The sequence below is a fragment of the Pantherophis guttatus genome, chromosome 2 (genome assembly GCF_059756535.1).
Source record: "Pantherophis guttatus breed Tessera chromosome 2, ASM5975653v1, whole genome shotgun sequence".
Taxonomy (NCBI): Eukaryota; Metazoa; Chordata; class Lepidosauria; order Squamata; family Colubridae; genus Pantherophis; species Pantherophis guttatus.
Window position 1 is genome coordinate 101,363,540 of NC_142064.1, and position 17,017 is coordinate 101,380,556.

General features: G+C 42.5%; 2 protein-coding genes across 4 annotated transcripts in view; one reads left to right on the top strand and one right to left on the bottom strand.

Annotated features, from left to right (window-relative positions):
- The window catches only part of SCNN1A (sodium channel epithelial 1 subunit alpha), a 22,761-nt gene extending 21,456 nt beyond the window's left edge, over positions 1-1,305 (top strand). The window contains exon 13 of the mRNA XM_034410934.3: positions 722-1,305. Within this exon, the coding sequence (XP_034266825.1) occupies positions 722-1,042 (321 nt within the window). The 3' untranslated portion in view covers positions 1,043-1,305. The remainder of the gene's footprint in view (positions 1-721) is intronic.
- VAMP1 (vesicle associated membrane protein 1) overlaps positions 1-13,045 on the bottom strand; it is a 25,717-nt gene extending 12,672 nt beyond the window's left edge. Inside the window, exons 1-5 of one of the 3 annotated variants that reach the window (XM_034410936.3) lie at positions 12,866-13,045; positions 10,499-10,631; positions 10,037-10,195; positions 9,263-9,314; positions 253-6,281 (exon numbers count right to left, since the gene is read on the bottom strand). In XM_034410936.3, the coding sequence (XP_034266827.1) occupies positions 6,265-6,281; positions 9,263-9,314; positions 10,037-10,195; positions 10,499-10,631; positions 12,866-12,867 (363 nt within the window). In that variant the 5' untranslated portion in view covers positions 12,868-13,045 and the 3' untranslated portion in view covers positions 253-6,264. Of the gene's footprint in view, positions 1-252; positions 8,947-9,262; positions 9,315-10,036; positions 10,196-10,498; positions 10,632-12,865 lie in introns of those variants that run through there. The other 2 variants (XM_034410935.3, XM_034410937.3) reach the window with 2 other exon arrangements.
- Positions 13,046-17,017: the final 3,972 nt, after the last annotated feature.

Below are 17,017 nucleotides of genomic sequence, written 5' to 3' on the forward strand. Positions count from 1 at the left end.
TTTCACTAATCTCAGAATAATTGATGGAGAAGTTTTTAGTCTATGCCTCGATCCTAGCAGGAAAATTTGAAATTATTTTCAACTATTGTGAAAGGTTACCCATATTAGGTTGATCAGGGGGGAAAAACTTAACTATTTTTTCTTAGCCCCAATCTATCCGTTCATTTAAGCAAATGTTTATAGTGAAAATTCTCTAAATGTACTCTACAAACATTTCTCAGTAATTGACTCTGCAAACATTTCTCAGTAATCGACATTTGACCTGCAGTATTTTTACTGTAGGTATCAGTAATTGTACAGTTGATACATAGCAAAAGACAAGTATTAGCAGAATATCACAGCTGATGTGTAACAGTAAGCAATAAACATTTCATAGATAGTACAATGACATGAGTAACTTTACCTTAGCTTCATTCAACAAATCAAAATGATAGCCAAAGCTTGATAACCATTTATTTTTGCACTGTATCTTTAAGCATTGGGTTAAATTTCAAGATGTAGTTTCAACTTTGACAGGATTGATCCTGCTTTTGAGACAAAAGCAGCATGTTTATTCTTATGTATAACCAGAGATTTTCCAATTCCTAGAACCAACAACAAACCCCTTAAAATCTAGGCAAGTCCAAAGCAAAATATGTTAGTTCTTCAACCTCTATCAATATATCAGCTGGACACAGAGATCTTTTTGAACCATTTTTAATTTTGTGTTTTCCTTGTACAGGTGGTAACATTGCTTTCCCAGCTAGGGAACCAGTGGAGTCTTTGGTTTGGTTCATCAGTCCTTTCTGTGGTGGAACTGGCTGAGCTGATTTTGGATTTTTTGATCCTCACAAGCATCCTGGTTTTCCGCCGGCTGTACTTTTATCAATCTTCAGACCTTTATACACCCAACAGCTCAAATAACTCTGTCTTCCACAACGCACTTTCAACTCACAAAACTCCACAAGAAATACCTGTTGAGACTGGGATTGCTGCACTGCCATCTTATAACACCTTAGAAACATTAGACTTACACAGAGTTTCCTTCAGGAGAACAGAATAAAATCCAGACCAGGATGCTTTGGATATGACATTATGATGTACTTTAATTAATGCTGACTATAGACTCAGCACTTGGAACTAACTTGTTAGCTGGATTCTCACACCCAGAGAAGACAGGCCTGAATTTCATCTAAAAGAATTCTGGGGATACAGATCCAGTGACATGAAAGCACCTTTCTTTCCTATTTTGTCCTTGGTGTGTGCAATTTCTCAAGTCTGTATCTGTCCACCACCAAACAAAATTAAAAAGATGGTTGCTGTGTATTTTTTTCCCCTTATATTTTGAGAAATAAGTTTCTGCATTTGATCTTGGTTGTTACTTTCCGTTTCTTTTCTTTGAGGCCATTTGCTGATCAAATTAAACTCAAGTAGACAAAGACATCTAACCCCTTTCTTGTAGGTTAAAAACAAACACAAGATTTTCGGTATTTTTCCCATCCCTTGAGATAGCTAGAACTCTTTGCTGATTGCAGCCAAGTATCAGCATGAAAATATGCACTGGAAACCAAGAACAGCTAAAGAGGATATGAAAGCTTCCTAAGATTAGAACAATCCTAATACCCGTATTTCCCCAAAAATAAGACCGGGTCTTATTTTCTTTTAGGCTTGAAAATAAGCACTTGGGCTTATTTTCGGGGAGGTCTTTCTTTTTTTTTTTTGAGGTGCAGGAGGCGGCGAGCATGGTCACCTCATGGGCCCCTTAACCACAGCCCATGGATCAGCTGATCCAGTGAGGGTTGGGCGTTCTGTCTCTCCGGGTGCCAGGAGATGTTTCCAGCGCACTCTTACTAGCCCCAGTCCTGCCCACCGCACCAGGCAATCTTGCATAGCTCACCTTGTGGCTATGGAACAGGTGGTGACCACGCTTTGTGCTCTGCCAGGCCTGGAGCTCGGGTGTTGCTTAGGCTGCTGCTACGATGAGGCAGGAAGCCATGCGGCCTGTCGGAATCGGTTTCCCACCCCCCACCTCTACCCGGCTGCTGCTGCTTGAGAAAAGGACAGGCAATTGTGGAAGATTATAGGAAGCTCGTGTTTACGATAGAAGCAAAGCCCAGCCTGTCCCTTTCAAGCAATCAAATGTCTGTTTGTGTGTGTGAGAGAGAGAGAGAGAACAAGAGGATGGAGGGGAGCAACAAGAATTGCAGGCAACACTGTTTGAAAGGGTTTCCTCTCTGCCTTTGGGACAGCACCCTTCTAATGCCCGCTGCCATGGAAAAGGTAAAGCTGAAGCAGGTGGAGGCTGTGTGGGGATCCTCCGATGGCCTCTCCAGCCCCGGCACTGCTCAGGGGCGGTCCATATATGAGGTGTGGGTACGGGTTCAGTTTGGCATTTCACCTTCCATCCTCTTATGAACTTTTGGCTCAACGCAAAAGAAGCAGCAGAAGTCTTTCTTTCTCTCCCCCAAATGCCACCAGAAATGAGACTCATTGCGAGGGCGCAGCCTCTTGGAGCAGCACCCTGCAAAGGTTTGTTGTGGCATTGTACGAGTTGACAGCAGCACTGCTGTGAGCTTCATCACCCTGGCGCAGCTGGCATCCTGCCCCTCGCAACTGCGCCGGTATGTCAAACCTCACGGTGGTGCCTCCGCTTGCATGCACAATGGAACAAGCCTCAGTGCGAGGTTCAACATACTGGTGCAGCCGCAAGCGGCAGGATGCCAGCTGCAGTGGTGTGATGAAGCTCGTGGCAGTACTGCCATTCACACGTGCAATGCCACAACAAACCTTACAGGCTCCTGCTCCAAGAGGCTGCCCCAGTATGACAAACCTCATGGCGATGCCGCCGCTCCCGCGTGGAGTTTGAGGGAAAGAAACAAGCCAGGGTCTCTGCTTCTTCTGCTTTCCAGCCAAAAGCAGAAGCAGCAGAGACCCTTGTCTGTCCGTCTTTCTTTCTTTTCTTTCTTTCTTTCTTGCGCAATGGCACAACAAGCCTTGCAGCATGAGGTTTGACATACCGGTGCAGCATGAGGTTTGACATCCCCAAATCTGGGGATTTAGGCAGCATTTAAGTGGCCGGGATGCCTGCAGGATCCCTGGCTTCCGAGGCAGGCGAGACCCAGAAAGGAGGCACTGCGAGGGAGCCCATTTCTCACGTTGGCCATGCGCGGGTCACCCACACAGAGGCCGTGCCTCGGGGCGCCACCCTGAGCAGGCGCCGATCTGGAAGTCGGGGAGGGTCAGTCGCCTTATCCGGTTGCCCTTTGCCATTTCTCATCAAATGTGCGTGTGAGTGAGTGAGAGAAAGAAAAACGGCAGACGGGAAACCCTTTCAAACAATGTTGCCTGCAATTCTTGTTACTCCCCTCCGTTGTTTCTTTCTCTCTCCTCTCTTTCTTTCTCTCATTCTCTCACACACAGAGAGGCATTTGATCGCTTGAAAGGGATAGGCTGGGCTTTGCTTCTATCGTAAGCACGTGCTTTCCACAATCTTCCACATTTGCCTGTCCTTTTTTCAAGCAGCAGCAGCCAGGTGTGGGGGAAGCCGATTCCAATGGGCCACATGGCTTTCTGCCTCATCGTAGCAGCAGCCTAAGCAACACCCGAGCTCCAGGCCTGGCGAAGCGCAAACTGTGGTCACTGCCTGCTCCATAGCCACAAGGTGAGCTGTGGAACAGACGGGCCCTTGGCTGCAAGGTTGCCTGGCACCGTGTGCAGGGCTGGGGCTAGGAAGAATGCGCTGGAAACATCTCCAGGCACCCAGAGACAGAACCTCCAGCCTTCACTGGATCAGCTGATCCACGGGCCGCGGTTAAGGGGCCCAGCAGCCATGAAGTGACCGGGAAAGGGAAGGGCTGCCTCTTGTGCTGGCCATGCCCACCCACTTCACTAGGGCTTATTTTGGGGGTAGGCCCACCCCCAGAAAAATCAGATTAGAATTTATTTTGAGGGTAGGTCGTATTTTCGGGGAAACAGGGTACATATACATGGATAAACTTCCATACTTCGAAAAGTAAAAGATCCCTAATTCTGGGTCCATCAACTACCAAGGTACACTTCAATCAGTGCTTCTTTAAGCAAGCTATAATAATGATTTTCATCCACTTCTCTTCCTTTGAAATCAAATCCAAGCTTTGAAGACTGTATACTTTATTATGCATTTAATATGGATGTTAAGTCTTGCTCCGCTACTCAGAGACTCAATATTCAACTTCTATATTGTGTAGCTCCCTGTGAATGACTTCCGTTAAACAAGGACATAAACTCTTTCTCACTTCCTTTGTTCTCCTGGGACCTAATGCTACAAAAACAGTATATTCTTAGCCTTGGGTTCATTCTTGAAATGGGTGGAAGGGCTTCATATTGTCGCTGTTTCCCATTCAACAAATATGATACCACTCCACAAGCAAAACATGGTTATGTGAACATCAGTATCCCTTTCAATAGTATTGTATAAAAAAATCCAAGATGGGGTTAGAAGGTCAGACTTTCTAATTTATATTTTTAGAAAGTACGGTTGTTTTAATACAGGTACCTGGTCTGTATGCCAGATGTTCTGCAGAAACCCACTTACCTACATAGGATGATAACTGTATGTTACACAAAGAAAAGATTAATTTATGAGGATTCCACTAGTGTTCCATCAATCTAGGTCCATCTTCAACAAAAAAGGAAAGGCATGGATCTTCAGCCCTTCTAATTTAACAATTTTACAAAATTAGAACTTTAACCCTTCTCTCCACAAAATATTTGCTATTTGCACATTACAGCTTGTAAAAATGGAAAATACTTTCAGCAGTGAAGATTTTCATATTGGCGATGAAGCAAGAATCACATCAACATCAGTGTTTTGCTCGCAGTGCTTCCCTCTGAATTCTTAAAGATGTCCTTCTTCCTCAACTGCATAAGGACAGCCTAAGCTACTTCTCCCTTCCCCAAAGTGGACACTCTCTGAATGTTTACTAATATATTCGCTTAACCAGATAAAATGATTGTAGCTATCATATATAAGGGTCCCCTTTTTGGCATTTTTTCTTTTTGGCAAAAAAAAAAAAGTTTTGGTTTTGTTCTGCATTTTTAGCATTAGGGATATCAAATTAAAAATGTGTTTTCTGAAAACGAAAGAGGAAAAAATCCTATGATTTTGATTGGGAAGTATAACTGTGACCGAAACCCAGAGTACCAGTGCCATTCTATAATCATTCAGGTTTCATTTAAGATACCTTTGCTTTGTAGCCTTCTGGAGATGTCTTTTTAAAAATGTATTATTGCTATTTGTTCTTGCTTTTTGGAATCCTCTCCATATCTGTAAGTTAAATCAGTGGTTCTCACCCTGTAGTCCACGGACCCCTGGGGGGCTGCGATGTTGTCACAGCTTTAAGAAATGTTATGATTTAAATCTTGAGTTAAGTCTTGGTGGTCCGTGGCCACAAAAGGTATTTAAAGGAGGTTCATGGGTAAGAAAAGATTGAGAACCACCGAATTAAACAACACGTCTCTCAACACTTTTATATACATTGTACATGTGTACACATACACGGTCAGCAAGTTATAGCTTCCCATTCCATGTGCTACAGTTGGAAATGAAGATGAATTGTTTAATATACAATAGGACAGTTAATTTTTTCCAGTACATCTGTATCAAATCCAATACTCTCTCTGCATTCAAATCAGCATATGATGGAGTGTAGAGAAAATGTATCTGGCATGCAGCAGATGAAGTAACATAATGGGACTTCAGGCAGTGACTGAAGGTAGATACCGTATAAGTACACTAGAACAATCCTAATCTTGTGTGCCATATTAACAGTGCAAGACAGACAAGTATTGCTCTAATTTCAGGATGCTGTAGTCTATATACTTGTCTTAATAGCAGCTGGCCAGGATCTTAATGCACCATTTCCATATCATCTACACATAACAAAAGCAGTGCCATCTGAGAACTGTGTTTCTTTTGGTCTTATACTCTGACTTGAACAGAAATAATAGAAAAGTAGACTATGAATATGAGAGTACAAATGAACTTCTACTACTTCTAGTTTCTCTTGTATGCATAAACTGGGCACAAGTTGTTGTCAAACAGCAGAAAGCCTATCATGACAACATTGTGGTGTGCCTTTCATCACTACTTTCTCATGCAGGGTCAGCAAGTTAATGAATTCCTTTTACAGAAGCAAGACCATCATACAACTCGTTTGCACAGCAGCTTTGTATTTAAGCAGAAGGATCCAAATAAATTCTCATGCGCTCTCGACCACTGTATCCAAGAGGTTAGTTGTATACCGTTTATTTCCACACTGGAACTAATTAGGAATATTACACTGTTAGCATTTTGTTCTCTTTGACATTTGTTTATTCTGCTTGTAACAGCTATTTGGCTAAATTGGTTTAGGCAAAAGAAATAGAAAATGCATTATGCCAGTATAATGGGGAATAAACAGGAGAGGCAGATTAGGCAACACCCCCCCCCTCAAAAAAGGGATATTTTTAAGCCCTAGTCGAAGGCTGCCCTCTATCAGGATTCTTCCAAAGAACTTGCCTTCCTCTGCTGTTAACTGCAGCCAATTCTGTAAAAATTCTACAAGGCCAAATTAAGCACAAATGCTGCTCATTTACTCGATATTCAGTGCAACATCTCATTGTGCAATTGTACATATCAACTACTGAGCAGCCTGTTTTATGCAGCAATGAACAAGAATCCACGTGAGTGAAGAGCCAGCTCCCCTGCCAGCTCTCCTGCATCTATCTATCTATCTAGATGCCATGTTGGCCACTTGTGATCTATCTCACATCAGATTACACAATACTGTTTTAGTACTCTTATTTCAGTCTACATTCTTCTGCTTTACTACCTGCCAATAGAATCCTGTTTCCTCCTGTACTCCAGTACAGATGATTCCCACTCATTTTAGTGGGTCAAGAATTATTTGTTAGCGGAGGTTGTTAACATGAGCTGGTAGTTACACATGCCAGAAGAACATTATGGCTGCATTCCTCACAAGAACAAACCACACATGTGTGAGAAAGCGGCTGAAGTCCTGTGCATAGAGAAAGTAGTCCCTTGGTTTAGGCAAAGAGGGCCTAGGGAAATGGGGGTACTGTTTGCCCATGCATAAAGATGGAGAAGTGGGGAGATAGAAAGGGAAGAGGCGTAACATACAACATCTATGAAAACAGACAAGAAAAGCAGAAGAAAGCAGCCTAGTGGCCTTCTCTCAAAACAATATAGCAGCAGATTAAACCAAGATCTTGTCCAGAAGAAATCAAGAAGGGGCTGTACATCTTACTGTGCTTCCTCTCATACTGACAGCAGCATCACACCTTGTGCCCCGGCTCCTCTTCAGGTGTTGCACTTCCATCAACACAGTCCCACCGAAATAGGAAGAGAATTGTCCAAAGAAGTTGGGAACTCCATTCCTGTTCTCCTCCATCATTCCCCCCACAAAGGGGAAACAAGATGGGGATTTGCAAACAGATGGACTCTGCAAATGAAATGCTGGTGCATTGCAGTGAACATGCAAAAAAATCAGCATCTCTGCAGCATGCTATGGTGAGAATAGGGTTACTCCTAGCACAGCCAGAACAAATGTTTAGGAGCCAGATAAAATTGGTTTGAGGTTAAAATAAATGAAGCCCAGTGGCCACTAGTTGATAAATCCTGTCAGAGCATTACAGCGTCTGAGCCCCTGCAACAATATTCTTTGGTCAACCACTGACACTAAGCACAAGGCCTCTTACCAAGCTAAGCCTCATCGTTTTATAAGGCCTTAGACTGGAATCAGGAAAACTACCGTTCTTCAGCATGTTTAAACTTATATTCAACACTCTCTGAACTCCTTCCAGCCTGGAGCCCTATACCTTATTCAACAGGGTTTAAATGAGCATGAGTTCACCTACACGTGTCACTGTATATTCTGACAACTATTACCAAGGGATGACCTGAAAGTAAATGTGGTGAGAAACAGCACATCAAAACAAATATTCACGCATTATTCCAGAATCCTTGGCATTCTGCATAGCTGTTTCCAAGTCATGAAACCGGAAAGGGTTTCATGACTTTATAGCACATTGCTTTTAGAAGGAAACACTTCTAAATATACTGCAGAGGTTTCCAGAACACAGCTCCTAAACTTCCTATTCACTAAGGTGCACGCAATATGGGACTTCCCAATTCAGTGGGACCCTCCCTTAACTGTTAATTCAGTCAAATAAGCCACCCAGCCTTTGAAAGCAAGGACTTCAGGCAGTACACTAGGATAATCCTAATCCCATGTGCCGTATTATTCATCTCACCCCTAATTCTGGCAGTATTGGGAATAAAGGCATACTTGTTCTTGGAGCCAAGGTTAATGAATCAAACCAGTAACTTTTCTACCAAATCCAAGATATGAAATAGTAAAGGATGGCTGGCAGTCATCATAAAATCAGAGTTTTGGTCACCAGAGCATCAACAGGAGTTTGTAGTAGAATCTAAGGGAAAACTCCATAAATTCTGGTTACATGGTACAATACCAGTATCACTATTATAATGAGACCCAACTTTTCTTCTCTCTATTCTGGTGAAGTTTTTAATAATACTGTTGGTGGCTAAAGGAAATGTTTTCCTCTAGACTCAAAGGAGAAGACATCTCAGAAGATTCAAGGATATCTCAGACTGCAAGTGAAACCCCAGGTGTAATCAACAAACTTCTTCAGTCCTCCACAATTCTTCCCCTTAGGCCCACTGCCACCCTCCAAAAATGAGCTGGTCCACTCAGAGGCTGCAGCAGCTGTGAAGGAGGTCAACTCAAATCTGGTAACAGTGTGTTACAGTCTTGAATGGAAGCAAACAAAACTAACAGAAAATCGATGACAAAGCCAGAAAGGAAAGAGAAAGAAGAATTGGGTCTGGAAAGGGAAATGGGGTAAGGCGGCTATAGACTGGGTGGGGAAAGGGGGAAGGGGCACATTCTCAGGTAAAAAAGTAAACTAGGAACAGAAGCAACGGAAGGAAAAGAAAGGAGAAAACAAGAGGGCATGTTACACCAAGCATCCCACATTTAACAAACACGGTTGAGCATCAGGAGAAGGAAACCCCCCTCCCACCCACACTGCCTGCCTCTCACACAGCAAGTGATAAATCTCATCATCCTGAAAGGAGAACTGTTACTGATCTGTTGGCCTTCAGCAGTGCTGAGAGACAAAAGCAGTACCATTTCCCATGTCAGGGGGAAAGCAAACATTGCTGTTTAGCCAATGTTTGTGACTCACAAACTCAGCTACTCTGATTCCCCTTAGTACTTACGTGCAATTGCAATGACCACAATGGCACAGATCACTCCCAGCATGATCATCATCTAAAGAGAAGAATTACAATTAGCCCATAGAGAACCCTCATACATCATCTCCTTTGGCAAAATCAAGGTCTCCAAGAAAGATGGACAATGGACCACTTGAAACTGTTTATTCCAAGTCCATATTCATGTTCATGTTCATTGATCCCAGTACTCATTATTCTGTCTGGCATTAATTTCCAGATTCCCAACTATACTTTCCCAGACATGCCAGCATTTTCCTAGAAACATTCCAAATTGAACCTATAACTTTAAGCATGCAAAACATTGGCTCTATTTCTGATCTATCAGTCTCTCTCCCCTGTTCAGGAAATTCACTGTGGTTTTATTATAACAAAGTAGGATTGGCTCAGGAACAATTACTTTTATATAGACTGGAAACCCTGAATAGATTTTTGGCTGAAATGAATAAAAATGAATTGGGGATTTGGGGATTTATTAAAAAGGTTTGTTTATGGGAAGAAGGGAACCATGATATGTAACTTGGGGGATGGGTGGAAATAGTAATTACTATGTAAGGGCTGAAAAGAAGATTGGAAGTTGCTTCTTTCTTTTTTCTTTCTTTTGTTATCTTTCACTTTTCTTTTATTCCTTTATATTTTTTCTAAGTGTCCTTGTTTCCATATTTTTAATCTTATGTAACACTTTCTTGCAATAAAAATATTTTTAAAAGTAGGATTGCCTCAGCAGCTATACATTCAATAAGCTGCTCACTTCTTACTCACCTTACAATTCTTCCACCAATACTTTCTCTTGAGCGCTGCTGCGCTACTTTCAAATACTTGGGCACCAGCTTGGAGAGCATCTGCTCGTTCATCTAATTCTGAGAGTTTCTGATCTCGCTCCAAAACTTTATCCACATTCACACGCATAATATCCACCACCTGAAGAAAAAGGGTAATTAGCTTCCTAGCAAGAGAGAAACCAGATGTCAGGCATGAACAATCAGATCCACACCTGAATAATTCAATTAGCTATTTTGTAGTTCATGCCTATAACACAAGAATCTTCTCAGACTGCCAGTTTATACTTGGGCCAAACTAGATAAGGTTCAATGGCATTCAAGAGAAGTTAGTCTTGTGCCTACATAGGGATTCCAGACTAATTCTCCACTTGACTCCTCCCCCTGCCATGGCCAGTCTCTCACCGACAGCAGAGGACCACAAAGAACCATTTTAATCACTTACTTCTTCCACCTGTGCTTGAGTCTGCTGCAGGCGCCAATTACTGGTCAAATTTGAAGGTGCACCAGGGCCCCCCGCAGCATTTTCACCTCCTTCCTGTCCCGTCCCTGGGGCACCTTGCTGAGCTGGATCAGACCTGTGGAAACAGGTCAAGTACGAGAGATGATGCAGATGCCTATATCCAATACTCAGCCAAATACCAGCACATTAATATATACAACTGTAATTTAGCTGCAGGCTTATTATCAACACACAAGAAACCCAAGCACTACAACATGGAAATGACGAGGAGAAATATATTCAAATTTTCCAAAGAAATGGGCCAATCAGATTCTTGAATTGTTCATCTTTAAAGTAAAAGCACCTTAAGAGGACCCTACTAAGCAGATATATACAAAAGTATGAAAGCTATTGCTTAACACATTGTAAGCCACCCTAAGTCTCCGGAGAAGGGCGGCATATAAATCAAACCAATAAATAAATAAATAATAAATAAACCTGGAAGACTTAGGTCTAACAAACAATTATGTTCTTGTATAATAATAGAATTCACACTATCTTATGTTGTTGTACTGTTTATTAGTTGTTAATCAAGAGGATTTAGAAGCAGTGACTTTCTAGATCTAACAAATAAATGTCAAATGCCTGATAGTAATGAAAGAAGTAGTGAAAAATACTAGAGAATGTAAAAGAGAATGGGTTCAGTACCTATTAAATCAAAGGAAGAACTATATTTCAGATGTAGTCTCTTTCTCTCCCAAGAGCAACTGTTTATTTATTTAATTTATATGCCACTTAGAGCAGTTCAGGTATTGCAATTCAGAAGTATTGTCAGGAGATAGATATATTGGAGCGTTGCTCTGACTCATCTGAGCTCAAGGATATAAAGAATTGAAGCAGAATCCACAACAAGCATCGTAGGCCAAATTTAATGGAAACCCAGTGCAAGGCAAGTGAAGGTTCAATGGCACGGTTGTGACATCTCATTGTAACTGCTAAATTCAGGTCATAACAGTGTCTCCTCACCGAGAGAATGCAAGTAAGATGACACAGCCATGTTTCAAGAAGTCACTCAACTCTCCCCTTACCTCAGTAACCATTTTTTAAGAAAGATATGGGGGAGGAGAGGATTATTTAACCCTCTCATCTTTTCCTATAAAACACTATTATTTGACTCATTATCAAACACTGATTATGAAGTGTGCTGAATTCATGGAATGTACTACTTGAGTAATATTAACAGATATAATTAGAACTTGAGCAGTTAAATGAAAAGCAAGTCCGCAAGCATAAAAGAACTGCTGTGTCATGAGGCAGAAACATTTACCAATAAGTAACATTGTTAGATATATTTGGCTTTACTGCAGCAGGAGGAATTGGTCAAAGAAACCATCAAATAAATCAGTTTAGAGAAACAAGGATGCATTTTCCAACACAGCAATGGGGGCGGCAGTGGTGAAAACTCATGAAGGTTACAGACTAATGGCCAGGCTGGCAAAAAATGCCATCAGAAGCTTCAGGCAATGTTTCCGTAAGCAATCTTGCCATTATGTCATAGATGGAGGAGGAGACAGGAGAAATGCAATTTATGGAAAAGGCAAGGAGTCCCCAAGAAAGAGAACAAAACTTAAGGCTTTCTGTTCTACTGCCCAAGCAAAGAAATATCTGCAGTCATTTGCACGCAAGCGCCCTGCGCATACAACAGTATTTGCTTCTCTTTTCAACGATGAAATCCTCCATCATCAAACTGCTCTTTCAGCGGAGTTATTATTAGGGGGCCAACTTTAATACCTCCTAAATTAACCAGCTACCTTATTACCGGGGTTCACACATGCACCTCCAACAGAAACCCATATCAAGTAGAGTTTGGTCACACAAAACTCCTGCTGCGTTTTTATCTCTTCATACAGGGACAATCTCCTGCGCTAACATATCGGTACGTAAACTTTGTCCCGGCTTGTACTCAAGGCAAAAAAAATGGCATTTTCGAAGGTGCCTTCTAGAGTTCTGTGAAAATACCCCTCTCCTCCATTGCCACCTGTATTACCGCTGGAGCCTCTGGCCATCGTACAGCTCTCGCCTGAAACTACTCAGGGGCCGGGGGCAGGAGTCTCAGCGAGGGGCCGGGGAGATGGCGAAGCACCCGCTGCAAGAAGGAAAACTGCGGAGCCATCAGATGGGATGAGGCATCCGTCCCAGCTCCATCTCACTTCGGCACCGGACAACCGAAAAAAGAGAAAGGGAGAGTGGGGGGGGGGGCGGCGATGCTGCAATGCGCAACTCGACAAGCGCCGCAACTGTGCAGGAAAACCGGCCGCGCGTTACAGGAAGGCAAGCAACGACGAGAGCGTCCGTCCCGTTGCTACTCACATGGCCGGCCTCGGCTCTAGCAGCCCTTATCGTCCTTTCAGGAGGAAATGCCCGAAGCAGCGCAAGGGGTCGACGGCCGGCCGGTGGGAACGACCACGCAAGAGGGGCTCCACCGGAGGCTATCGAAAATTACTGCAGCAGGAACCTCGCCCCCGCTCCCGGGTTTTATGCAAGGGGAGGGGCGGTCTTTTCGGCCCCGCCTTGTCACGCAGGGAGCCAATGAAGAGCGCGTTCCTAGCCTCACACGCCCCCGATTGTTGCCGGCAAAACTCAGCCAGCGAATCGGCGTTGCCTGCCTTTTAACAAGAAGTCCTCAGCGAACAAGGGGCTGCAGTTCGATAAGCGAATCGACGTTGGCCAAATTTGCATGGTCCTCTCTCTTCCAAACCTCTCCGAGATCCTGGGACTGCAATTGGGAACACGCGAGCCACAATCCCAATAACTTCAGTCAGCGGTCTGCTGCTGTATAATACGCTCCTGCGCGGTTCCTTAACTTTCAGATTCTTTTAGATCAGCGGTCACCAACTGGTGGTCCGTGGACCACTGATGGACCGCGAGAAAATTTTAGTGGTCCGCAGAAAAATTATTTGCATTTTTTATATTGCACTAAATCAGGGGTCCTCAAACTACGGTCCCTAGGCTGGATACATGCATGAACCTTTGTGTTGCTGTAGAAAGTCTCCCCCTCGGGGTCTTTTTGTGTGGGTTGGAGGGTGGCAGAAATTCTGACTTGGGGTCTGCTTCAGCCTCCTGGTGTGGGGCTTTGGGCCAGAGGTGGATTTCAGCAGGTTCTGACCAGTTCTGGAGAACCGACTGGCCCGGTCCCCATCTATTCTCTACCTCCCGAGTCCCAGCTGAGGAAATGGGAATTTTGCAGTAACCTTCGGGTGGATTGGGGAGGGAATGGAGACTTTACAGTATCCTTCCCCTGGAGTGAGGAGGGAATGGAGATTTTGCAGTATCCTTCCCCTGCCATGCCCATCAAGCCACACCCACAGAACCGGTAGTAAAAAATTTTGAAACCCAAGAACTGCTTTGGACGAAAGCCGCTGGTGGTGAAGAGCTGGAGGACCTTGTTCCAGTGGGACTGCATCATGGCCTGGAACTGCTGACCATCTCATCCCGCTGAGCCTCCAAGCGCCAGTACCTGGCCTTGCACTCCAGCAGGTCTTCTCTCTGCTTGGAAAGTCTATGCTCATAGTCCTCAGTGAGGTGCTTCTGCTGAGCCTCCTTGGTTAGATCCAAATTGAACTGAGCCAGCTGTTTTGCCAACTCTTTCTCCTGGTGGCTGCTTAGCTCCAGCAACTGCTTCCTGTTGGGGCCCTAAGGAGCCCAGGCAGGGAGGCAAGGAGTTGGCCATGCCCACCCAGTCACATGACCACCTAGCCACACTCACCCAGCCGGTCATTAGGCAGATCATATTAGTGGTCCGCGGGATTTAAAATTATGAATTTAGTGGTCCCTGGGGTCCGAAAGGTTGGTGACCCATTTTAGATTCTTCTCTGCAAGTGGAAGCAAGAACAGCCAACAGAACTGAAGCTATGACTGGGATGACATAGTATATTCCTTGGAGGGGGGGGAAATCATATAGAAATCCTGAGGTTTTCTTCTGCTTAGTGGTAAACCCCCAGTTCTATTGGGGGGCAGTTTAAACAGCAACGTGTTTGCCTAAGAGAGACATTTGTGAGAATGAGAGATCGAGCTTGATTTAAAGGGATTGATATTTGCTGTAGAAAGTGGGGAATTTGGTTGGAAAATCCAAATTGACTTCTATTCGTTTATATCGAAAATCGGAATGACAATGCTGCAGCCTTATTCTTCCAAGCAGAGCTCTACCAACTTCCCTTCATTCTTTCTACATTTATATTTTGCCTTTTTCTCAGAGACCAGGGAGGTATCGTGGTTTCATACTGTACTTGTAAACCCTCAGACCTAACCATGACTACTACTACACTTTATCGGTAGAGCTGCATTTCCATTGGAGTTGCCACTTCCATAATTGGCGGGTGGGAAGTTGGGAGTGTTTCATCCTTGAAATGTTTTTAAAATATGGTAAGGTGTGTGCATACAGTGCATCTTTGAGTCAGTTTTTAAAAAAACAAAACAAAACAAAAAAAACTCCAGGGCAAAGTCTATGCAATTTTCTTGCCAAGTTCTTTGGAAATATATTGTCATTGTCTCTTTCCTAGGGTTAAGAGAGAGTGACTGGCCCAGGGTCACCCAGCTGATTTCATGTCCAGTCTCTCAATTGTCTGATGTTTTAACTGCTACACCAAACTGGCTCTCTTAAAATAGCAATTTTATTTACAGCCAAGTAATATCATCTAAATGTGGCATTAGATAAAAACAGGTTAACAAATATTATGTAATAAATACCACTTAAAACCCCAACTCATTGATTTGTTATTAAGAACCTTGTTTTCATAGCCATAGTTAAAAATCTACACATTTCAGGTTGACTTCTTGAGTTAATTCAATCACTACACATAACTTACTTTACTTTTTTTTTTATTTATTGGCTTAGTTAAATAGGTTTTCAGTACTTCTGCCCAAATCTAGCTTGTTTTAGTTGTGCTACAACCATATTTTGTTTGAACAAAAATGTTCAGCTGCAATATAGTTTCTTTGAAATCATACAAGTATAAATCTAACTACAGGTAGCCTTCGACTTACGATCATTTGTATAGCAACCGTTCAAAGTTGCAGTGGCACTGAAAAAAGTGACTTATAAGCCAGTCCTTCAACGTATGACCATTGCAGCATCCCCTAGTCACATGATCAAAATTTGGACATTTGGCAACCAGCATGTATGATTGCTGTCCCCAGGTCACATGATCTCCATTTGCGACCTTCCCACCTGACTTCTGACAAGTAAAGTCAGTGGGAGAAGCAGGATTCATTTTATAATAGCGCAATTCACTTAATAATTGCAATGATTCACTTTTTGCCATGTTTTGACCGTGGCAAAAAAGGTTATAAAATAGGACACAACTTCAATAGGAAACTGAACAAAATTATGAAGTATCTATTTTTGGAAACGGAGAAGCTTATCTTACTTGTATGTTAGTAATCCTTTTAGCCAGAATAGAATAGCTCCACTGTGCTGAGAGCAACATATAGTAGCAGCAAATTCTTCAAAATATTAGCTAAATTGCTAAGATACAGTTGCTTTATAAGGCATCTGATCGGTTCTTTTTCAAATTAAGGTTCCAAACTGAAAGAGGAGCAGTAAGTGTCCTCACTTTCTAATAATTACATAAGCTTATTCATGATTAATTGAATTTGTTGAACCAATTTTTTGAAGCCACAAGTCACATTATACAAATATGTAACCAGTATGTTGTTGCCAAAAGTGATGGTGAAGTAAAAACACCCGGGGTCTGAAAAAAGCCAACATACATTTGAATATATTATTCAGAGATTCTTTGGAAGCAGTTCAAAAATTGCAACTGACTGAAAACAGAGCTTAATTCCAAAGGTTACTTTTATTACTTTTAAAACCATTTATATTTTGGGACTGGAATTCTTAGAAAACTCATATTTTCACATAATCCATACATCTAACATTTCAACAAAAATTTTCAGATGCCACCTCCTTTAACTGGTCAATACAAAGTGAAAATTCTACTTTTCTACCAAGAGGGTCTTGTAACCGTTTTGAGATTAAAGACCCCTTATTTGTTATTTGATCCCAAACACAGAAATCCCATAAATCAAATATTTTACAAATTATATTATTGGCATATTATTTATTTATTTATTTATTTATTTATTTATTTATTTATTTATTTATTTATTTATTTTCAATTTATATACTGCCCTTCTCCCTGAGGACTCAGGGCGGTGCACAGCCAGAATTAAAAACATGAAATACAAATATTAAAAACAATTAAAATCTATATAAATTTGGCCCAAAATTTAAAAAACCACAAACCAATTAAACATTTAAAAATTTTAAAAAATTTCTTCCTAAGCCAGCCCGGCTTGCTGGAAAAAGTGGGTTTTAAGGGCACGGCGGAAGGCACTGAGGTCTTGGATTCTCCTTATCTCTGGGGGCAGCTGATTCCACAGGGTAGGTGCCCCCACAGAGAAGGCTCTCCCCCTGGGGGTCACCAGCCTACATTGTTTGGCTGATGGCACCCTGAGGAGGCC